Genomic DNA, 17,338 nt, shown 5'->3' on the forward strand with positions numbered 1-17,338 from the left:
ATATATCGCTCATCCTGCAGTGATTTTGAGCAGGGTTTCCCAGCAGTGATTTTGAGCAGGGTTTCCCAGTCATGGTCCTGAAGACCAACTGTGTCTTCTGGTTTTCATTCAGAGTTCTCAATTACTTAAATACACCCTTAACTGAACTATTAAATGATCTTAATTAGACATTTTTAAATGTTCTCAGCTCCTAAAAAGTTGCCGATTTCAAGTTACTTATAAAATTGTATAGTTAAATTGAAATCTCCAACTGTTTAAAAGCTGAAAACAATTAAAAAGGTTTAAGATAATTAATAGCTCAATTAAGTAACTGAGAGCTCAGTTGGAATGAAAATCAGAAGATACAGTGGGTCCCCAAGACCAGGATTGGGAAACCCTGATTTAGAGGACCCCAGTGCAAGAGCGGACATTTTGAAAAGAGCTTTGAAACAGACTTTAAAGTTATAAGTGTAAAAAGTTGTCAGGATGTTAACAATGAAAATAAAAATTACAAGGGACCTGTAACACTATATCTTTCAGAACCCCGATACTTACTCTTTAAGTATGATTGACACTAGTGGGGACATGACTTATATTTAAGTGATAAAGTAAATGGTTCGAGAAACCAGCCAAGTAGACATTTTTTTCTGCTCTAAAACCTGATCCTAGATTTTATATCTGCTTTCCTTCTGAAGCACACACATACATATTAGGAATGGAGAACAGACAAATTATGTGTTTTTATTTTAAATGCTATGAATCAAAATGTTCTTCCCCGTATATGTTTATTGAGAAAGGGGGATTTTATTTAATAAGTCACTGCAGCTATAGATTAATGAGCTGTGCTTGGGTAAGTAAGAAGTAGGCAAATGTTTGCAAAACATGCTTTTTGAAACTGTTTTTTTTGGACTAACCCAGACTAGACTATTTGAGTAAACTTCAATTTTAGTTAACTACAGTATTTTAAGTAATGAATACATTTCGGATAAAACATTTTTTTATTTTTTGGCCAACATAAAAAAATCTTTACAAAGAAGGTTTCTGAGTGTTTATTTTTTAGGCTTTGCACCATGGAAATCCCATTAAAAGGCACAAAGAAAAAAATTGCCAAGATGGTGATTATGTCAATCATTGGCCTCAAATGAGTTTTAAACAGAAACTAGATAATGTAGCTTGTTTTGTGTTTGCAGTTTTAACCAAAAAGACTATAGTTTCCATTGAAATGGATAACCTAACAGTATCGCCCATATTCCAGGCTTAAGTATGGAATATACATTAAAAACAATTATTGGTTTAGCCAGCCACATATATTATTCATTAAAATGTTAAAATAGACAGACCTTTTTGGGACATGTCATATTTCCAGAACATTTAGACACCTTTGGTTTTATGTTGGCACTTATATCTGTCACAAAACATGCAAGAGAATATCGATACATAACACATTGGAAAGCAATTAATATAGTACATTCTGTAGAACCCATGAGCATCCTTAGGAAATGCCTCAATCTTTGTATGTTTTTGCACTTACCAGATTATACTCTCTTGTAGCCCTATGATAAAACTACTCTACAGTAGCACCGCATTGTGGTTAGCTGTAACCAGATGTGTTTGAACCATTCAGGATGGCAGTACTTTCAATTATGCACAAGAACTGGAATTCAATTATATGTTTAAGCAGTACAATATTTGAAGATCATACATGTTTTGCTATTTGTTTGGAAAAGACAAATAGAAGAAACAATGGCTGTGTTGATGAGCACCACAGTGGATATTTATTTTATTTCACAATGTTGCCCTTATTGCTCAAATATCTTTGGCAAAAAGTGTCATGATTTTATTTTCTCTTCCACTTGATAATTATGAAACCTTGACTGAGAGTTATTGTTCATGTCCATTCCAGCAGGTATATTGATCTCTTGTCACTAGCAGGAACCACGTTAACATTATTTTTGTTGAGAACATTTTGTGAAACTCCTTCTAACTGTAGCATTTTGTGGTTGATAAAAAATATGAATGAATAACAAAAGAAATGGACCTTGTTGTTGTGACTAAAACAAAGTGTAGGCCTTGGTCGATTCTGAGATAACAACACACTGTTAATATGGTAAACAAAGGAGATATGTTTTCATCCTAAATAAACCTGCTGAAAGTTGTACCTTGGGTTTAAAAATTGTGTTATATCTTTAATTTCACATATTGCTGTGAGTCATTACTGCTCAATAACTAGATTCGGTTACCTGCTAATTTAAAGACAGATGGGAATGAGAGCTTGAAGGTCAGTAGAATAAGATATATTGGTGCACCCCAATCTTCAGTTCTGAGAGAACCCTAAAAATGAAGATAAACAGGTGATCATTCTAATTCTTGTTTAATAATCAGAAGTAAAACATTGTGTGAATAACAGTATTCACACAAGCAGAATTTCCAAAAGAGTAGCCTTACAGAGGGGCGTATACAGCACGCAGGAGAGATATTCTATTAGCATGCAAATTGCAATAGTTCTAGTTTGAGTCTGATGTGATACATTGTGAACTACAAAAACTAATTTGACACTCTAAACACAGCTGTTTTATAATCTATCACATGTAACCATTCAAGTATTTTGTCAGGCAATATGGACACTAATAGGCACAATTCTTCATGCAGTTTGAATAAATTGTTGGAATAGAACACATTGATCTTTATTGCTCAACGGATTAGCCAGAGAAGCTCACGTAATTCTTGGTACCCTCTGGTAGCTGGCTTTGTTTTTGAAATTGCATCACTACCTGATCATCATCAGCAATGTCTTAATTCTTTATATCTGACCAGCAGAAAACACGTTGTTTGCCCTTTTGACAGCAGAGAAAACGCCCTATTTGTGCAAAGTCATATATACATCCAACATTACAAACTTTCCTGTTGAACCATCACCCATTCCTTTACAACACAGACATGCTTGTTATCAGGTTCCTCGTCTTCTTCAAAAGCATGTTAATAAAGTATAGGTCTACAGAACATATCCCCCAGGTTGTGTCATTGAAACGGATCTATACCCAACCCAGCCCGGCTCATTCCTTGACCTAACAGAGTTCATATATTATTATTATTTATTTCTTAGCAGACGCACTTTTCTAGGACGACTTACAATTGTTACAAGAGATCAAATTATTTTTACATACAATAACATTATTTTTTACATACAATTACCCATTTATACAGTTGGGTTTTTACTAGAGCAATCTAGGTAAAGTACCTTGCTCAAGGGTACAGCAGCAGTGTCCCCAACCTGGGATTGAACCCACGACCCTCTGGTCAAGTCCAGAGCCCCAACACTACTCCCCACTGCTGCCCTATAGAGTGCAGAATGTTCTCACACACACGTATATAGGTCTAGACAAGATGAAGCCAATAAAATCTCCAAACCTCCAGGCAGCAAGATAACTCAAAACAGCAAACAATAAATAAACCTTAAACTTTAATTTACAACTGCTGGACTATGGACGGACAAATAAGTAAAAGATGGTGGGGAGTTAAGGGGTTGAAGGGGAAGGAGAATGTCTGCTTTTACTTTGGAAGACTTGCCAATACAAAAGTAAACAGTCATTACTCAGAGAAATTTATATTAAATGTGTGTGTGTGTGTGTGTGTGTGTGTGTGTGTGTGTGTGTGTATATATATATATATATATATATATATATATATATATATATATACTGTATATATATGATTAACCCCTGGATAAACATATATCTGGTACGTTAAAATCCTAAAGTGGAGAAGAACAAATACCACATTACTGTACTGTATAAATAACCTTGTCAGCAAAGGCTGTAGACACCAGATTTCATGACATCATGCATTCTGGTATATTCTGAATATTTCCAGTTCTGCCTCAACTTTCTTAACTTCAGTTAGTTTATACCAGGAGTTCTCACCTTGTTTTGAAACAGACAAAACCCTGGCTTATTTCTTAATATTTTATAACATTTCATTTTGTTTTAGAAATACCAAAAACCATTCATGACATCGAGGACATCATCAATAGCGCGGGATGTTGGGAACGAAGACCCGACAATAAATAATCCTGGTGGATCCCTAAATTGCCCTAAATTAGGTACAATAACATTTTTTTGGAGTCACAAATTTGTGGGAGGTCATTGATCTATTCTGTTACACCTGCTTGTTTACATCTTTCAATGAAACTGAATTCTACAGATGTCAAATAAATCCAGTTCTTTTCAATCAACAGCAAAACAACATACAGTCAGTCCTCGCACCTACCACACAATTGGTTCATGAAAGTCGCGTTGTAAGTCGAAGCACATTTTCCCATAGGAACAATGTTATAAATTGGGGTTACGTTCCTGACTCTTTGGCCACACAATTTTTACAAAAAATGACCCGTTATATTGTACTTATGCAAATATTTACTTAACTCTTTACACTCAGCCCGTTGACCTACGCGCACATTACTCAGGCACCATAAAATCCACCAACCTGGCTTGTTTAAAAGTACAGACTAGGGGCTTTCCAATGACGTATTCAGTGTGTGTGTGTGTGCGGTGCAGTGCAGTGCTGAGAGGTACCACGAAATGCACTCGGATTGGCATATTATTGTTACTAAAACAATGAATAATCCTCTCCCTACACCGAAACTCTAACCTTAAGGTAAGTATCCTATAATGCAGTCATTATACATCTAAAGTAGTTCATGTTTAGCAGTAAATAGGCGTTTTTGTTACTTTAAAAAAAAAAGTAACCGGAGGTGCTGACTTCCTCAGTTGTCCAGACAGGAACATTTCTGCGGTACTCCTAGCCGGAACTACGATCGCCTGAAGTTAAGACCCTCATCATGTGACAGAGTTTACAGCTTAGGTTTCGTTTTGAGTCAATTTCTGTTATGAGACATTGTTAAGGTAAATACATTCCAAAAAAAAAAAAAAAAAAATAATAAAAAAAAAACAGTTACATGCATTAAAAAAAAAAAAAAAAAAAATGGCTGTCAGTTCGACCGCGACAGGCCGTGTTGTAAATGCCGTATCGTCTCAATGCCGTGTAATAATGCAAGTCATAAGTGCGGTGCGTTGTAAGTCGAGGAGCGCCTGTATAGTGCTTTGTTTGTGACTGCAAACAGTTTGGACAGTGGGCTGGCAAAATACATTTGTGTAAATTGATGAGAGCTCTGACAACCTACATACAGTAATACTGCATGTATCTGTGGAGCAGGGGAGAGACGCAGAATCAATTCCTCTGCATTTGTAGCACCCACGATGTACTCATGGTCCGTTACTAACAATCACAATAAACAAATTAAACAGCTTGGAAAAAAAGAAAAAAACTGTTTGATGAACATTATTTTTATAATACTATATAACATTATGCAATGCCCCATTAGAACGTATTAATAGGAACTACACTTATGATTTTACTGAGATGTAGATCTCAGACTTAATGTCAATGATAAAACATGACATGTTTAAACCACATTCTATATCAACAGATTAAATATGTTAAGATCAACTTTTCATTTTTTTCTATTTCGATTTAATTAATTATGTTAAGTGTTTGGTTGATACATTTAGTAATGTTGATAATAATAATCAAATTGTTTATTTTATCAACTTTTAACTGCAGAAACGTAACTTTGTTTTTTTTATTATTAAATATTCACAGTGGCTGAAGGAAATGTGCTGCTACGATATTCAAGGGTAAGATTTTAACAGCCTTGTAACAGGGTGTGTGGGTGGACCACTGAGATGATGCGTTTACACTGCTACCTCGGATATAAGCCGAATCAGGTCCAAATGATCGCAGAGATTCTTATAATTTTTCACGTAGCGTTTACACTGCTGTGTAGGTCCGAATGCGCGCGCATACCATCTACATTACAATACAGTACGTGCTCGGTGACGTCATAACGACCATTGAATGGATTGCGAGTTTTCCCCTCTCCAAACCACAAAGGCAGAAGAGTACATTTGCTGTTTATAAATACCCTTTTGTTTTCAAAATAACTCTATTCTGTTTTTTCACCAATATTATTTCACCTTGTATATATACATAATTGTATGATGTAGAAGTCCTTTATTTTTAGTTAAAATAGGCTAAGCAACCACAGGAATACCGGAGGAAAAACATTTACTGTATACAATTGCAGTTAACATTTTTTTTTCAAATTAGCCTTGTTACAAATACTACTACTGCAAATGAATTATTAATAATAATAATAATAATAATAATAATAATAATAATAATAATAATAATTTGTTATATAAGTATACTATCTAAATTGTGTGTAATTATTCAAAACATTTTGTTCCTTTAAAAAAACGAAATGACAGGGACAGCGTATTACAGAGTCCATTTTAGGACATCCTCAGACCTTACCCCTCCTCAAGTCAATCCTCACCCCTCCTCAAGTCAATCCTCACCCCTCCTCGAGTCAATCCTCATCCCTCCTCGAGTCAATCGTCAGACATCAGACCTCAACCCTCCTCGAGTCAATCGTCAGACCTCCTCGAGTCAATCCTCACCCCTCCTCGAGTCAATCGTCAGACCTCCTCGAGTCAATCCTCACCCCTCCTCGAGTCAATCGTCAGACCTCCTCGAGTCAATCCTCACCCCTCCTCGAGTCAATCCTCATCCCTCCTCGAGTCAATCGTCAGACATCAGACCTCACCCCTCCTCGAGTCAATCGTCAGACCTCCTCGAGTCAATCCTCACCCCTCCTCGAGTCAATCGTCAGACCTCCTCGAGTCAATCCTCACCCCTCCTCGAGTCAATCGTCAGACCTCCTCGAGTCAATCCTCACCCCTCCTCGAGTCAATCGTCAGACCTCCTCGAGTCAATCCTCACCCCTCCTCGAGTCAATCGTCAGACCTCCTCGAGTCAATCGTCAGACCACTTCAAAGTTCAAGCCATACTATCCCCTCCCCCTTTTTACGGTTACTGGAATAGCTGGACAGAAGTTTAGCAGTGCAGTTTTACTTGCTCGAGAGACCGGTGAGTACTAGAACAATTTAAAAAAATAAAAAAAATAAAAAATACACAAATTAAATAGGCCTATATTAATATACGTACACAAACGTACCTTAATAGGACAGCGTGAGTTAGTGCAGTTCAATGTGTTGTACGTTAATTTGAAAATACGTTAAAGAAACTACGTATATTTTTTTTCACATTTTTTAATTACTTTTATAATATAGGTTGCTGGTCTTTTGCAGTGTTGAACATCAGACGATGGAAAACCAGAACCGTATCCTTTAAATGAAAACATACACCAATAACTCTTTCTTCATAATCTTAGTATTATAATTACATTTTATCGTAAAAGGAGTAGTTTGAACTTTGAAAACGTTTTATTTCTAACATTGTATATAATAGGGTGGGTTTATGAATTTAATCAACTAAAATCTAAGATGCGTTGCTAATAATGAGCAATCTTGCTATAAATTAAGCAAGCCTTTGAATACAAAAAGAGATTTAACTGTACAAAAATATATATTTTTTAAATAAAATGTACTATTTTTTTCTCGCAGCCATCTAGGATTTTCTAAATTGGCATACATGAATACATGTTTGCGTTTTATTTAATTTTTCTAATAATCTTAATTATGTATGCTTATGAGATAGTGAAGTCAAAATAAGGAGATAGTAAATCAAAATAAGGTGATACTCATTCAAAATAATGAGATAGTATGTCGAATTTATAATGTAATTTTAAAATGTATTTCTTTTTTTATTTGTGCCGGAAATGGGTTTCCATTGGCTTCCACGTTCCGTTTTTAGCGAATTAGTAATTACATATCTTTTTTTTTTTTCCCAGTGGAATATGGCAGACTACAATGATCAGTATGATCAGCTGAAGAAAGAATTAAAAGAAGGTAGTATAAACTGTATTTAGCATTTCTAGATATTTAATGTTGCACTCATTTTAAGTTATTAGTATTGTCTGCAGTTCTGTTGCAAAAGCTAACTCTGTTTTTTAATTAAATTTATAGCACGAGCATTTTGTGGTAGCTAACTTAAGACGACTGTCGACTTGGTTTTTCAGCTCTGCACACTCCTTGCTAACAACAACGTTTTCCATTACAATCCTACATCAATAATTACATTATTGTAAACTGCACATTTGATTTAATTTGTGATTGTTGTACATATAGGAATACTGACAGACAATGGGTTTGATACACGCGTGAAAGCCCTGTTGAAAAGGACATCGCAGTCAGACGTCGTCAGTAAATGCCAAGATAATTATGAGTCATTTCAGGCCTCTTATAAATTGTGTTAAAGCTTGAAAAGTAATATCTTAAAGGGGGCTGTGTTCCTATCAGTGCAAGTTCTTACTAAAAGGAAGGTCGGGATGATTGGCTGTACTGTATGTAATTAATCCTCCGGACTGTAGATGGCAGTGCAAACAATCCAACGACAATTGTTTTACCACATTTAATAATGTTAAATATATTAAGTTGACTTATAAACCCTATGTAGCTACCAGATCACTGCTTTCTATGTGTTTTATTGGGAAGATGGGTGTTTAATACATTTTTATTTGGGAAGATGGCAAATAAACTATAATAAAAATAAAACTAATAGCATTTTTAGTTTTATTTTTATTATAGTTTATTTGCCATCTTCCCAAATAAAAATGTATTAAACACCCATCTTCCCAATAAAACACATAGAAAGCAGTGATCTGGTAGCTACATAGGGTTTATTTGCCATCGTCCCTAATTAAAATGTGTCTAACCTATCTTCCTAATAGAAACCTAAAAAACAAAAAAAACTAGAACGCATTACCTAGGCAGTGTCTCTTTGGCATCTTTCTCCAGACTCTTTTTTTAATACTCATCTTTTGTACGGATGCCAAAAATAAATATTTTCCGAACAGCTTTTTGCATGAATGTAAAACATTTTCATTGTTCGTAGTGACGACTATATGTATTGCGACCAATTCTCCCAGTCATCTAGTCATCCTTTTATTATGACCTGATGTTGTATGGGAAACGCATAAGGTGGCTCAGAGACTGGACACCTTTTTATTCTTTATAACTCACAATTATGATACAGTTTCCTTCAAAGTTCATCTGAAGATACATTAATAATAATGAATGTACAAGGGCACAATATGGAGTCACAATTTTGGGGAAACTGAATAGGTGATATTTATATACAGCTTGGAGTTCTACATAATTAAAAAAAAAAACAAAAAAAAAACAAAACTATCCATCAAAGTGCAGACTTGGGATGTAATGCATGTAATTGCGAATTCAGAGGTTGAGAAGATCATGAACAGGTGAATTTGATTGAGTTGAATAAATAGTAATTGATAGAGGTGTGATTAACATGTTTAAACTTGATAAATACACATGGCAAATTATTTTAAAAACATTAAATACAAACGCAAATACTTGTAGTTCAAAATATTTAAATTACAAAACCAAATGCAGATACTTCAAATTTTGTTTTTAAATGTCTGGTCAGGTGTTAAACTATTACATTTACAATGTATTCCCCCTCTAAATCACAAATATTTTACAGATGCAGCAAGTGTCTTTGCAGAAATGAAAAAGGCACTACACAGCAAAAGTCTACCAATAAAAAAGAAACAATATCCTTTAAAAAAGGAAGAAAGAAAAGTACTAAAGGTTAGGGTTAGACCTATGGAGTGGAAAGGACGAACAAAAAACCGAGGGGGAAAGTACATCAAGGTCATCATGGAAGAAGAGCCTCCCAGACTTCTGATGCAAGAGACTGATGGGTACAACGACATCATTCTAATGGCTAAAGAAGCCTTGTGGAATAATCCACAAATGAAAGAAGGAACATTCACTCTTTGCCATGCGGATGGTACTCGGTGGCCTATAGAGGATTTTGAAAAGGAACATGCAAGCCTTAGTGAGATCAAGGATGTCTGGAAAAAAACCTTCTACATTGGACGCAGACCCATAGGTACCTAAACTTTATAATTAACAGAAAATAAGTAATTGCGCTTGTTAATTATTCTAAATTCATTATACTAAAATGTGCATGTGGTCTCAGTAGTTTGTCCAATTTGTATATTACATATGTGCCTATCTTCGATATACAAACCAAATCCACACCTATACATTCATATGTCGTCAATTGTTATTTCTGTAGAGGCAGACAGTGACCAGAGCAGGGAGAGCTATGAGACTGAAGAAATGGTAGGGAAGACAGTAAAGATATTTTGGTACTGTTGTTTATGGGACATGGGTGTCCAATCTTGGTCCCAGAGTAGATTTTATAAGTTTGTTTAAACCAATAATTTATGAATCGGGAAAAAGTTTTCAGTTTGTCAAGCCAATGATAAGATGAATTAGGTAGTAGCGTTCAGTTGGAATGCAAATCTAAAAACACTGTGGCTCTCCAGGACTGGAGTTGTGCATCCCTGATACAAGACCTGACAGGACTACAGAATAGTCCATCGTCAGCACTACAAAGCTGTCATCGTAACATTTATTCGAAAATTATCTTCAAGCATTGACATTACTATCTACCTTTGTGAATACATTATGATGTGGTGAGCATAATCACGTTAGGATACATTTAATATTTTGGTCCAATATAATTTTTATTCTTTATTCTAGGAAGAAGTTAGCGGTTTGGAACACTCAATTGCAGGTAAAAAAACAAACAAACCCCCCCCCCCCACTAAATAATGTACTTTTATGTATTAGTTGAATGTGGTGTGACAGATTTATTTACTGGTATATTGCAGAACAAAAAAGGAACCGCAAAACAAACTATGTGGAAGAGGCAAGTATTGCATTTCTTCAAAACACACATTTTAATCATTGTATCAAGACAACAATTATTCCATTCCTGAATAGTGCCAGCAGTGGATATTGATCTTTTAGTAATTTACCAGAAACATGAAATTTACATCTTTATTCGCATAATCATGGATATTTTCTTTTACGAACATTTCATTTATAGGTTGTGGATTGTGAAGACGTCCAATTTGGTAAGACACTTTGTACTACATTGAATATAGTGTGTGTGTGTCTAATATATATATGCATTTCATTTGTCAAGACTTAATTGTTTTAATTTATTATTTCAGAAGATCTGACATTTTCTGAAAGTCTCTGTGAGGTATGTTCAATGGTAGCAATATATTTGAAATTAAACATGATCTACTAATAAATACATCTTTTTAAAAAAAAAATCTTATTAAAACTGAGCTTCATGTAATTTATCTTGCATATCTGCATTATTGAATCTTCCTGTAATATCACATTACGATTTCAGTTTCATCCAGAAAGTTAATCTACTGCAACAGAGTTGTTTAAAAAAAATAAAATGTATGCTACTTCTTTGAAAGCAATAAGACTTGACTATAGAGTAGTCTGTGTGTTTGACTTTTTTGTTTCTAGATACCTTTCTCGTATTGTAACATTTAATTTGTCTTTACTAAACCACCAGATTGCTCCTGATCGACCAAAGGGAGCTGAAGCTGCTTCTGCAGTACCCAACCAGATGCTACAGCCTCAACCTTCCAGCAGTGCAACAGAACTGGATATTAATTCTCGTATGTACAGTAAATCTTCCAGATATTTTAATTGTATGTATTGTAACATACATCAATTACTTAAACATTAAGTATAATTGTGGCAATGTGCCCCGCCCCTGTGTGCATATTATGTGTTGTATGGTGCGTGCGTGTGTTAATGTCGGTGTATAGTCATTGGTACACGGGATATAAACGGGTCTGTGTTTCACGTGTGATTTAAAATGTAGATTTGTATTTAGGCACGAGGATGGCACAAATCACTTCACGTGCTGGTTAAATGCAATATGTGAGCACGGGGTTGCACAGAATTAATTCACGTGCTGGGATTCAAGTGAATAATTAATTAGTAATTGAATCCCAGCACAACAGTATATATAGATGCACATTTCTTTCACTCGGGGTAGGGTGTTCGGTGAGTGGAGAATGGGATTGGAGACGGAGGTAATTGTGAATTGTAAAAGTAAATAGTTAAAGTATCTGCTCACCGTGTTTGTTTGTCTGTCTAGTCCATTTTGTTTGTCTATTTATTTTGGCCTCAAGTGCCGTGCCCTGTGTTTTGTCTGTTCAAACCTTTTATTTTCTGGTTTATTTATTAAATGCTGAGCGAAAGCATTCGCTCAGCTTCACCAAACTCTACCTCTCGTTTTGTTTATTTATTTCCTGGCTCTGGTCTGACGCCACCCACTCCGGCCGTCTTTGTGACAATAATCCATTACCTAAAGCAGGGGTGCCCAATCCTGGTCCTTGAGGGCCGATGCCCTCCTGGTTTTTGTTCAAACTGTACACTAAATTGATTAATTGGACCAATTAAGCTTCTAATAAGGGCTTGATTGGTCCAATTAAGTAATTTAGGGCACAGTTGCAACAAAAGCCAGGAGGGACATCGGCCCTCCAGGACCAGGATTGGCCCCCCCTGACCTAAAGTATTCCTTTTACCTTTTATTGTTTTAGAAGCATAATTGGTGATCAGTTTAAGTAAGATATCTTGTAACTGCAAGCAAATTAACTTTGATCTGAGAAACCGTTCTTGATTTTTGTCTTTCAGTTTACATGCCTAGGCTTCCCTATGTAGGTGAAGAGCAAATTAAAGTCTATGAAGACTATGTGATTGGTAGTGGTAACTTTGGAACTGTGTACAGGGGATCCTACCAGGGGACAGTTGCTGCCATTAAAAAAATCCCCATTCAAGGATCTCTGAATGACATAACACATGAGATTCTCGTCTGCACGTGAGTATGGCCTCCTATTTCTTTTCTCATAAGGCTTTGTTTAATTATTTTTACCCTGCCTACAGGAGACTGTAGGATGTAGTATTAAGTTATTAGTATTAGTAAACAAAATAGCTCAAATCATTTAATGGATTTGATTTAAATTTGGTGGGATGGTTAGTGTGCTAGGGAACAACAGATTAATTTGTGGTGACGATATCTAATATTGTAGTAATGTCAAATTAACTCTTCTGATGGCCCAGTATCTTAAAATTAGACCGTAGATCCAGACCGTTTCATTTTGTATATATGGACTCACCATGAAAGAATCACCACACAGGATATGATCCTAGAAACTTCAAGGTCATGCCAGAAATCAATGTGGCACGCAAGGAGGTGGGGTCTGCATCTTATGATTCCTATTTTATTTTTATTTATTTTTTTACTCTGACAACATGCAAGTTCAACTTTTGTCTGGTGGGTTTAATTTTTCTCTTACAGAAGGCTTTCCCATCCTCACATATCCAGGGTGATGGCTGTTTCTAAGACTGATAGAGCAATTCTCATTGCAAATGAATACATCCATGGAGCAAGTTTAGAGAAAGTGCTTCATGGAGATGATGCCAATTTCAAGGTATTTTATCATACAGTTCTCAGCAACCCTAATTTTTATCTGACACAATTTATATTAATTTAATCTTGAACTCCCTCTACATGTTATAGGTACTATACTATAATGCAAGAAAAGTATTCATGATGTTTTATTTTTCCCCTTCAGTTGAATGAAGAAGAGCAATGCTACATTGGACTGGAAGTAGCTCTTGTTGTTGAGTACATTCATTCAAAGAATATAATACATCAGGATATCAAACAAGCAAATATTCTGGCAAGTGTTCATTGATTTAATAACAAATATTAAAAATGTATAATAAAACATCAGTAGGCACTGTCAGTATCACATCTGCTGAAAAAAATAATAATGAGAGATGCGTCCCATTTTGAAATTTTGCCCTGGTAAAATTGTTACATATATAATTTGCCGACTACCATTTCATGGTGAGCACCATCTCAAAAGGCTGGACTATTAAAGTGTATTGATTCTGATCAGCATAAAATGGTGCAATATATTCAATAAATAAACGGTATACGCCTTTAAAATATTATTATGATTCTCGCTAACTATTTATGTGCCTATTTATTTTTTGTATACATGTTTTACTTGTAAAGTTAGACTTAACACATCTTTGCACCTTTTAAATAATGTGCGTGTATTAACCCAGATTATCTAACAGTTCAGTAGTAATGTAACCTTAACTTCTGATATGCTGTACATATGTTTTGTAGGTAGAGCAACGTTCAAAGAAGGCACTTCTTACAGACTGGGGGCTTGCTAATGTTCGAGATTCGGTGTCTCTAAGACTTGGAAGCAGAACTGTTGCACATGTAGCAGGTCCTCAGGGTGGAACAGCCCTGTACATGGCGCCTGAATGCATGATCAACTTCATGCAGCCAAGCGTGAAATCTGATGTGTGGTCTTTGGGTGCAACGTTCCTAGAGCTCTTTACTGGCTGTTATCCGTGGAATGTAAACAACTGCAGAGAGCTTAGTAGGCTGCTTTTGACAGAGGCCATGCCCCATGGCCTATCTAGCCTTAACTCTCCCCAGAAAACAATTGTTTGCCCCTGTCTGAACTACAGTTCTGATCTTCGACCTCCTGTTTCTGAGGTTGTTCAAATCTTTAAGGGTTTAGACATCATCAATTTAGAGCAACGTTATGGTTTTAAGTGGTAATTTGATAACGGTCCCTTTACATTCTGCACTACCTATGAAAACAATGGTAACTTACTTTTAGTGGGGGTTTTTTGTTCATGCTCTCCAGTACATAGTTCTTGTCAGAATGTTAACAATGAAGGTTAAAGTTGCAGGTGTGTTAACAGCTGTAGCAACATGGGGAGTGATAACTCTGTTTTTTAAAAACCCTGATACTTTCTCTTTAATCTACAGGATAATGAAAAAAGTTTTAAACATTAAGGATTCTTGAGTTGTTTAAGAAATTTGTGTTTTTTTGAATAAAACTTTTGCAAATAATTTGAACAGAATTTGAAATGCATATGGAATATTTAATCAAGCTGTATATTGTTCTGGAAGTATTTACTTACATCCAACAAAATTGTAAAACGCGGAATACAAGTTATCTTATACAAAAATAAATGAATCTGTTGAACAAGGGAAATGACTTGTGATGTTTTCTTTATTTACTAGAAATAGTGGGAGCTCACAATTTCGGAGGACATTCATTTATACAGCTGCCGGTCTTACACAGTTGTCTTAAAGCACCTTTCAAAGTCAATACAGAGCGAAGAAGTTGTAGTTTGTGCAGTAGAGAAAAGTGAACCATTTATGAAACAAACGGTCTGTTCATGAACTTAATTTAAAAAAAAAAAAAAAAAAAAAGTCAGGTATGAATGGCTTACATTGGCTGGACATAATGCTTAACATTAATTCCATCCCTCCAGGGCAAGTCTGTCATAGCATGCACATGCTTCAGAAAATGTTAATGGAGCTGGTCTATTTAAGTTTTCTACAGCCAACACTATTCTTGTGCTCAACATATAAGAAGCTGTGGCTTCTTCAACTGTTGAACGCCCACGGTAGTTTGCATGCTCAAGCACTGACTCACAAATCTGCCTAAATGCAGCATTCGCAACAGACAATGGCTCTTCTTCAGTGCATGTGAATCGATCAGCATACGTGAGAAGGTCATCATCAACAGAACACAGCATGTTTGTTGTGCCTAGAGAAAAAAAAACAATGTGAATGGCATTTAATGGTAGTGTTCCCAATTTCCAAATAACAAAGTTAATGATAATCTGCAGTAAACACATAAACAATCAATTTCTAAGTAAATTGAAGCATTCTTGTTTCCTGCTTATGTTCAAATAACAATCTAGTTAATGACAATGCACTTGTTAGTTACCACTAAACAAATCAATAGCATTATATCATTTAAGATAGTTCCAACTTCAACCACAGATTGTTTCTTATTACAACCATAACAATTAATTCAATGTTAAATTATATTCTTTATTGTTTAAAACTACAACAGTATTTACTATGGTATATACAATGCATCTAAAAAGTACCTGTGGGTGGTGCAATGTACAAGACCTCTCGTTTCCCAAAGGGACCTGCAGCATTATTCCGTTTCCTGATTTTGTGTCGGTTCCATTCCTTTTGTTCTACAGTCAGTTCATTTTGGATCAGAGAAAGTTAGGAAAACTGCAAGCAATGGCTGTTAAACATAGTTATTAATAAAATACACTTTAAAATGTTTTCACATACCATTACCTTTATATATATATATCCCTAAATTAGTCATGGAAAGATCTAAAATTGCAAAAGCTGGTTGCTGTCACGATATATTTATTTGTTCAGTGTGAGGCATTTAAACATTACATTTGTAATTTTCAAAATAAGGCAAGAATATTAAACAAAGAAAATACTTGCATATGAATTGGACTTTGCAGATCAAGTATCTCAGACAGCACCATGGCCTATTTAAGAAAATAAAGTGCCATAAAACTTGTTGATAATATTAATAGTAATAACAATAAATCTGATTTTGCATTTATGCAAAGACAATTTCTTACTAAAAAAATGGGGATGGGGGGATAGGACAGCTGGTAATGTATGACTAACGCATTAAAACAACTAGTAAAATAACAAAATATACTCTTACAAGTACCATGTATTAGGGCCCTTGAATAAAACATGGTATAATACATTATACAATTGAAATGTGTACCTCAAAATGGTTCTGCCATTTGTTTATCCAGGACTTTAAGGCACCATTGAAGCACTCGGCCCTCTGTATGAAAAGGTTTAACACTATTAGGTCCGCCCCCATGTTATCGAACACGCCGACGGGTTCATGTTTGAAGCCTTTTTACTCAGGCATTGTACTCCGGCATTGTAAAAGACAACCCTACATACACCCTCTCTAAGCTTTCCTGTGAGCATGCCCTCAATACAGCTCTTTAAAATGCATAATTTGTTTACAATTTATACAGTTGGACAACCTGTACCTGTATTTGATCTAGTCAATAGTGAATATAAACTAAATTACAAATTATGACTTTGAAGCAACAACATGTTGCTAACAAAAACATTTCTATCTTAATTGTATTTTTTTTCTATCTTCTTAATTGTATTTTCCCTTCTATTTGTAATTTTTTTTCTTAAATTTTTATTCTCAAAAAAAAAAAAACTTGCCTGATTATGAACAGACTTTCCAAATCGAAAGTTGTTTGCACCTGATAATGAATCATAATGCAGCCGGCGCAAAACACAACGCACCCAGGGGAGAGATACCATGGTAAATAGGTTACCTATTTACCTATTTTTGTTTCGGCGAACGGTTTTGGTGAGCAGTAATGCAGGAAAGCAGCGGGCGGGATGGCGAGCTTGTCCTGCTGCTCCAACACAAGCTACCTTAAGAGCCGGTACGATGCGGGCAATGGGTGAAGTTCGTCAGGAGTACTGCATAAATAAACAAGTGTGTTGTCGTGGCAGTTGGTGATCAAAGAAATAAAACAAAATAAAATCAATAAATAATAATGTCATAGACTTA

General features: G+C 35.4%; 1 protein-coding gene across 4 annotated transcripts; it reads left to right on the top strand.

Moving 5' to 3' along the window:
* Nucleotides 1-4,525: 4,525 nt before the first annotated feature.
* LOC117405556 (uncharacterized) lies at nt 4,526-15,052 on the top strand. Of its 4 annotated transcripts, XM_059029971.1 has the most exons (14): nt 4,526-4,632; nt 5,638-5,672; nt 7,790-7,847; nt 9,505-9,915; nt 10,105-10,151; nt 10,575-10,608; nt 10,706-10,743; nt 10,924-10,951; nt 11,051-11,082; nt 11,413-11,518; nt 12,546-12,729; nt 13,210-13,342; nt 13,487-13,598; nt 14,057-15,052. In XM_059029971.1, exons 3-14 carry the CDS (start codon nt 7,796-7,798, stop codon nt 14,497-14,499), a joined length of 1,620 nt encoding a protein of 539 aa, XP_058885954.1. In that variant the 5' UTR covers nt 4,526-4,632; nt 5,638-5,672; nt 7,790-7,795; the 3' UTR covers nt 14,500-15,052. The 4 variants fall into 4 exon arrangements, with proteins under 4 accessions (XP_058885954.1, XP_058885955.1, XP_058885953.1 ...); XM_059029972.1 differs by lacking the exon at nt 5,638-5,672 and having other exon boundaries at nt 4,535-4,632; XM_059029970.1 differs by lacking the exons at nt 4,526-4,632; nt 5,638-5,672 and adding an exon at nt 6,804-6,966 and having other exon boundaries at nt 7,170-7,847.
* Nucleotides 15,053-17,338: the final 2,286 nt, after the last annotated feature.

Source organism: Acipenser ruthenus, chromosome 9 (assembly GCF_902713425.1).
Source record: "Acipenser ruthenus chromosome 9, fAciRut3.2 maternal haplotype, whole genome shotgun sequence".
Classification (NCBI taxonomy): Eukaryota; Metazoa; Chordata; class Actinopteri; order Acipenseriformes; family Acipenseridae; genus Acipenser; species Acipenser ruthenus.

Excerpts from the sequence above, each read along its gene's own strand:
- LOC117405556 (XM_059029969.1), top strand. The coding sequence starts at position 7,718 with ATGGGTTTCCATTGGCTTCCACGTTCCGTTTTTAGCGAATTAGTAATT. Across the intron at positions 12,730-13,209 it reads CATGAGATTCTCGTCTGCAC|AAGGCTTTCCCATCCTCACA; the intron begins GTGAGTATGGCC and ends TTTCTCTTACAG. Across the intron at positions 13,599-14,056 it reads ACAAGCAAATATTCTGGCAA|AGCAACGTTCAAAGAAGGCA; the intron begins GTGTTCATTGAT and ends TTTTGTAGGTAG.